Source organism: Rattus norvegicus, chromosome 17 (genome assembly GCF_021556685.1).
Source record: "Rattus norvegicus strain SHRSP/BbbUtx chromosome 17, alternate assembly SHRSP_T2T, whole genome shotgun sequence".
Lineage (NCBI taxonomy): Eukaryota > Metazoa > Chordata > Mammalia > Rodentia > Muridae > Rattus > Rattus norvegicus.
In genome coordinates this window covers 73,876,732-73,883,066 of record NC_141550.1, presented here as the reverse complement: position 1 = coordinate 73,883,066, position 6,335 = coordinate 73,876,732, and the positions used below count along the sequence as shown (strand labels likewise).

The window sequence follows — 6,335 nt, the reverse complement described above, 5'->3', positions numbered from 1 at the left end:
CAGGTTCTCTGAGAAACTCTGGCTCAAGGAAATAAACCAGAATGACACAGCAGGGCACCCAGTGTGATCCTCTGACCTCTGCACACATGCGTGTGACACCACGCACACAAACGCACTTAAATGAATACATCGTAAATCACAACCGGCCAGGCTGAGAGAGATCTTGCTTAGGCAACTCTGATTGAAAAACGACTGAACTCAAACCGATGAGCTGTGGCATCTACTCCGACATAATCCCGTCTGGCTGGGATCCCAGCAGAGAGGTCAAAAAGGCTGATCAGCGAGAACTGGCATAGTCAGGGCTGGCCCCAAGCACGGCCCCATTAGCTCTGGGGTGAAACACATTGTTCAAAAGGACAAGGCATACATCAGCAGGGCGAATGAACAGTAACGCTCTCACTCCCAGAGGCAGAGACTGGTGTCTGTGGCCAGGAGCTTTGGCAGGCAGAGTAAGATGTACAGGCTTCAGTGAGTCAGAAGGAGTCAGAGTGTGGGGTAAGCATGTGGCTGCCTAGAGATGCTCATTGGAGGGAAATGGCCTAAAGAAGACGCGATTGCCCGTGTCTATCTTACTGGGAACTGAGTCGCCTAGATGGCTCCGACCAAGTGCTTCCCCATGCTCAGGAGAAACCTCAGGCAAGAGTGATGGTTCATTTGGCTCTCAGCCCCACCTCTGCCTCTCCAAACACAGCTCGGTACCTTTCCTTGAAATTATTTAACGAACCATACTGTAAAACTTGGTCAACTATTTAAAGTAGCAGAAAACAACCGATCGTAGTGTAGATGTATCATAGAACACACATCACCCTACGTTTTGTGGGTTGTTTTGTTTTTATCAGACTGTTGTTTGTTTAATATTTTAGTTGGCATGTATTCATAGTAGTACATGTGAAATGACATTCTCATGTAAATATGTAATATACTTTGAGAATATTTTCCCCTTTACCCCGCCTAAACCGTCCCTCGTTTTAAAGCTCTCACCTTCTCGTTAATTTTCTTTGCTTCCGTAGACAGCCTGATGGTTAGTATTGTCAAGTTGATGGAATCTACACCGGAAGGTGGTCCTCTGGGCACGACTGTTATGGATTATCTTTGTTATGTGGGAAGATTCGTTTTAATTGTTGGAGGAACCCTTCCCCATGCAAGGGATCCTAGACTAAAATGGAGAAAGTGGCTGAGTAAAACTAAATAAAACCAAGCGAGCATCTGACACTTTCTCCCTCGTGACTCTGGATGCCAAGAGAGCTCCTGAGCAAAGCTCTCTTGCCTCCGTGTCACCGTGTCATGGTTGGCTGTGTCTTCCTTTGCTTGCTATTGCTATGAGAAAATACCGTGACCAGAAGCAACTTGGGGAGGGAAGGGTTTATTTCTGGTTATTGTTTATAGTTTACAAATCCCAACAGAAATTGGGAGCAGGAACCTGGGGGCAGGAACTGAAGCAGAGACCGTGGAGTGATGTCGCTTACTGACTTACTTCTCATAGCTCCCTCAGCTTGCTGTTTAAACTAATCCAGGATCACCTGCCTAGAGACCGTACTACCTCCAGTAGGCTGGGACCCTCCCACATCACAAGCTAGAGAAACAGCAACGTCTGGGGCTGACTGAATTCACCTAACAAGATTCTATTTAGCTGCGTCCACGTTCCTGCTAACTTTGGTCTTTATGGCTGAAAATAAAATTTCACTGTGTCTACAAACCACACATTTTCTTTATCCATACCTCTGAGGGAGGGGTTGTTGTTAATTCGCGGTATTTTTGACAGACTCTCACTATATAAACCAGCCTTGAATTTATCATCCTCCTGCCTCGGACTCCCAAGTGCTGTGATTACAGGTGTTAGGTGTTCAAAGCAGACTCTGGACACCAGATTCTCCCAGCATCCCTCAGTCCCTACCTCTTTCAGGCTTGCATACCACTCCGCCTACCTTACACAGGCATATTCCATCACTTTCTTTCTTTTTCTTTCTTTCTTTCCTTCCTTCCTTTTTATGTCAAACTTCATTTCATTTAGGGAAGAAGCAATTTAAAGATCAGACTCAGAGCCTTGCAGAAGCAAAGCAAGTGTTCTACCCATACCCCCAGTAGGTTTCTCATCCTCTTAGAAGGTAACCTGAAAGATGAAACCCATTGCAAAATCCTATCCCCCACATTCAACACCTCATGAAAGTCTATGGCTGTCTTTGTCCCACTTCAGCCTCCAGACGACTGTCCCAAAAGTCACTCAGCATGGAGGTGCCCGGAGACTGTTCTCTCCTGAGCAGGGTTAGAAGACTGAAAGGGGTTTGGACATCAGGGCAACTTCTGGGTCATGTAAGATTCAAACTGGATATACCCTGTCATCCACTCTCCAACTCTCTTCAGTCTGTAAGGAAGACCCTTGACTCTTGGGCAAAACAAACAAACACCAAACCCTTAACTTTTGGCTCTCAATCAGAACAAAGCAGTTGCTGAAGTTTGAAAACTCATTTATTTGGGGGATAGAGGGGGTGTGGCAGGCTTGCTGATACAGCAAGTGTGGAAGCCAGAGGGTAATGTGGTAGGAGTTGGGTTTCTTCGACTACGCAGATCAGCGAGCTTGTGGGAAACATCAGGGCACTGCACTTAACATTCGTTGAGTCCCTAAATCCAATCTCCAGGGAGTCGAGGAGGCTGACTTGCTGTCTTAGTCTAACAACCTGAGTTCAGATTCCCACAACGCACAGAAAGCTGGACCTCACTGCTCCTATGGTGAGATGGGGGTTAGCGGGGTAAGAGGGAGGGCGACTGGGAATACTCCGGTTGTGGACTACTAGCTAACCTAGCTCATTCAGCAGCGAGACTTTGCCTCAGGGAAACTGATAGACCAGGATCAACACACGTAGTTGTCCTGTCCTCTATGTATAGACAGGGGCACACTCACACCCGCACCTACAGAAACAAGTCTTTGTTGTGAATGTCGTCTTGGCTGGGTGTGGTACTGTGTACTGTATGCCTATAACCCAGCACTTGGGAGGCTGAGACAGCAAGATGACAAGTTTGACATCAACCTGGGCTATATATATTGAATTATCCTGTCTCAGAGGAAAAGGCCGGCAGACCTCTGAGTTCAAGGCCACCCTGGTCTAAATATAGAGTAAGTTCCAGGACAGCCAAGGCTACACAGAAGAACCCTGTCTTGAAAAACTAAGAATAAAAAAGAAAACGAAAAGGAAAACCAACAAAAGTCTATTAATTTAATGTTACATTTTATTATTTGCCAAATATACAAACCTGATACAGTTGTTTCTTGTTTGAAGGAAGATAATACAGGGTTGGTTCTGCAAGGAGCGGAGAGGGGCGCTACCATAAATCTCAGTGAAAAACCCCATGGTCTAGGAAAATGACTCAAGAAAGGCACTGACAAGCCTGGCGGCCTGGGCTCAATCTCTGGAGGCTGGAAGAGATGGCCTCCTGCCAAACTGTCCTCTGACCCTACATGTGTGTGCACTCTCTCTCTCTCTCTCTCTCTCACACTCACACACACACACACACACTGACACACAAACACAGACATAACACTGACACAAACACACACACACTGTCACACACACAAGCGCAGAACACAAACACACACACACTGTCATACACACATACTGACACACAAACGCAGACAGACAAACACATACACACTGACACACACATACACATACACAAACACACTGACACACACATGAAATGAATGCTTCAAAAGAAAACTGACACTTGTGCCCACAAAAGACTCAGAGGCAAATTCCGCCAGTATATCTCAACCAGGTTTTTATTGTTCTTGCAACTGCAAAATATACAAATTTCTGAAAGGCGCATCCTGTTTAAAAGCTTGCATAGCTTCTTCCCAGGTCTTCGACAGAGACAATTACACGGAACATGAAGAAGTCATCAGTCACACATTGAAAGAAGGCCCCAAACCAATGAACAATTAAACCCAATCTATACAGCTTTCTAGTTTTAGGCTCCCTTATACATATTAAATAAATAAATAGCACATCTGCTATCAAAATAATAAAAAAATAAATTTCAAGTATTACAAATGAAGATATCATTGGTGTGGTTCCAACAGTTTTTCTTCTCCCCATAAATCAAGGATATTGCCCATTGTTGAAGGAAAAGGGAGAAACTTACCCCAAAAAACAAATATGCAAAGTTAAAAGCATTGGTCCCCATTTTATCTTGTTGTTTTGGGTAGGAGAGTGGAAGTTCTGTGGGTGCTATCCACCCCATCCATCAAGTCACTGGCTTTCAGAGGAAGCCACGTTCCACTCGCTTCAAGATCTCCTGGGCCTGATCTTATTCTTCGGTGTCCACAGAATGTGAAACCACATTGGGCAAAGCCTTGTCTTGATGACCTGACTTAAGCTGGTCACACATGACCACCCTTGTCTCAGCCTTCACCATCTCTAGGTTGTTAGAGCTGAGTGGGTGTGGTCAGGAGGAGGGATCTAAGGAGCCACCTTCAGGCACACAGCCACAGTACCCGTCATGGCGGCTCATGCTGAAACCTGAACGGCTAACATTTGGGAGGCTGAGACAGGAGGATGGGCCATGAGTTTAGGGATAGTTTGGGCTACACAGTTCCGATCCTGCTTCTCTCCCCCCAGCCCCCAGCCCCCAAAACAAAACTGCAGGCCCCCAGGTCCAAAAGTATTATCCGCCTGCACACCTCAGCCCAAGTCTGCACTGCATATATCCTTGTCAAGACCCAAGCCACCAAGAGAAAACAGTCCAAGTCTTCAGAGGAATATATACGTGTGTGTCTATATATATCCTGGTGAACCACAGATTTAAAGGGTAGTGGGCTGGGCCGAATGCTGGGCCGAGTGGTTAGCTGTGGAACACAAAGTGACTTTAAAGTGTATGAAGCATGACTTGTGTCACCCCAGGACCTGTCCCCTGAGCTGGGGAAGATAGGGTCCCTAGGGCTCACGGGAAGGAAGCAAAAAGAAAAAGGTGGCCTTCCATCCCAGCTGTGCAGCATCTCATGAAGGGTCATTTGGGCGAACACTGCTGAGTTTCCCAATGCTTCCTTCCAGGCTTAGCATGTCCTGCCCTCCCCCCAGAACTCGGGTGGACCAAGGGGAGAAACAGGCAGGCGCTACTTACTTTCAACCCATGCAAAAAATGTCGCCGACACCGTAAAGCTGACAGGGACGATTCTCTACTCTTGGGAACTCCTTGAGATGCCCAGCATGGTGGTATAAGGCATACAGCCACAGAGACTTGGCCAAAATAAGGGGACAGCTCTGTGAGCAGGTGTCCTGAAACGAACCTTCCTTGAGTCACCGTCCCTTCTTAAACAATGGGAGTGGAGCTGATGGCTCTGAGGCTCTCGTCTCAGACACCCCAACGTCTCCCACTCAGCAGCTGCAAACCTCCAAGGGCCAGCACACTTCCTTCTAAGTCCCTGAAGCGAGGTGTGGGGAGGGAGGGGAGGGAGGAGGGAGGAGAGAGGGAGGGAGGGAGGAAAACGAAGGGAGAAAGAGTGCAAACAAACAGCCAGCCACAGGATCTACTCAGGTGCCTCCGGGTCCCAAGGTGAAGAACGGAAAGGCCGAAGGGCCTCTGGGAAGAGGGGACCCTGGTTAACTTTTCCAGCAAAATCCTTCCTTCCACGGATACAGCCAGTCCATCCCTTTACTTGGGACCCAGAAGGCATGTGGACATGTGGAGGAGCCAGGGCAAGTCATTGCTCAGTTAGCAGGCCACAGCTCAAGGGAGAATCCCCCATATCCAATGCAGCATGTGCCCAAGTCCCTTGTCTCTGAGGCCTCTTCCTAGGCCAAGATGCAAAAAGCTCATGAGGATGTGTGATCGTCCCTGAGCCTCTGGCAGGTGGCGTCTAACTCACCCTGAGTCTCGGGATTCTCTGCCACTCCTGTCTTCCAGCTATCAACGTGCCAGGCCAGGATCCAAAGAAAACAAAACAGCACAGCGGTGTCCAGGGCCCCAACTTAGGGGTCTGATCTCACCTCCTCTAGTACTAAAGTCCTCCCCAAACTTTGGAAGCATCTGTGAGGTCAGACAGCCCTGGAAGTCGGTCGCAAGAGAACAGAGCGTAGGGAGGTCTGCTGCTTTGCCACAGGAAGCTGGGATCTGTACAACTTCCAAATTGTCTTTGCCACCCCCAACACCTCAGAGGTGAGGGCTGCTACTCTTCAACCAGCAGACCTCCATTCTCCCCCAGTCTGGAAGTCCTTGGCCTCAGGTAGATGAGCAGCCACAAGGCAGGCTGTGGAAACGGAAGGGAACCCCTACTTCAGCATCAGTGCTTCTGGGAAGATTCGGCACCGCTCCGGGGGCTCCTCATGTTCTGTTTTCAGGAG

The 6,335-nt window shown here is 48.1% G+C and overlaps 1 protein-coding gene across 13 annotated transcripts in view; it reads right to left on the bottom strand.

Moving 5' to 3' along the window:
* Positions 1-3,748: 3,748 nt before the first annotated feature.
* The window catches only part of Pfkfb3 (6-phosphofructo-2-kinase/fructose-2,6-biphosphatase 3), an 81,683-nt gene continuing 79,096 nt past the window's right edge, over positions 3,749-6,335 (bottom strand). For 9 of the 13 annotated variants that reach the window (NM_001439776.1, NM_001439781.1, NM_001439780.1 and 6 more), the window contains 1 exon segment: positions 3,749-6,322. In NM_001439776.1, the coding sequence (NP_001426705.1) occupies positions 6,275-6,322 (48 nt within the window). In that variant the 3' untranslated portion in view covers positions 3,749-6,274. 13 annotated transcript variants of the gene reach the window in all.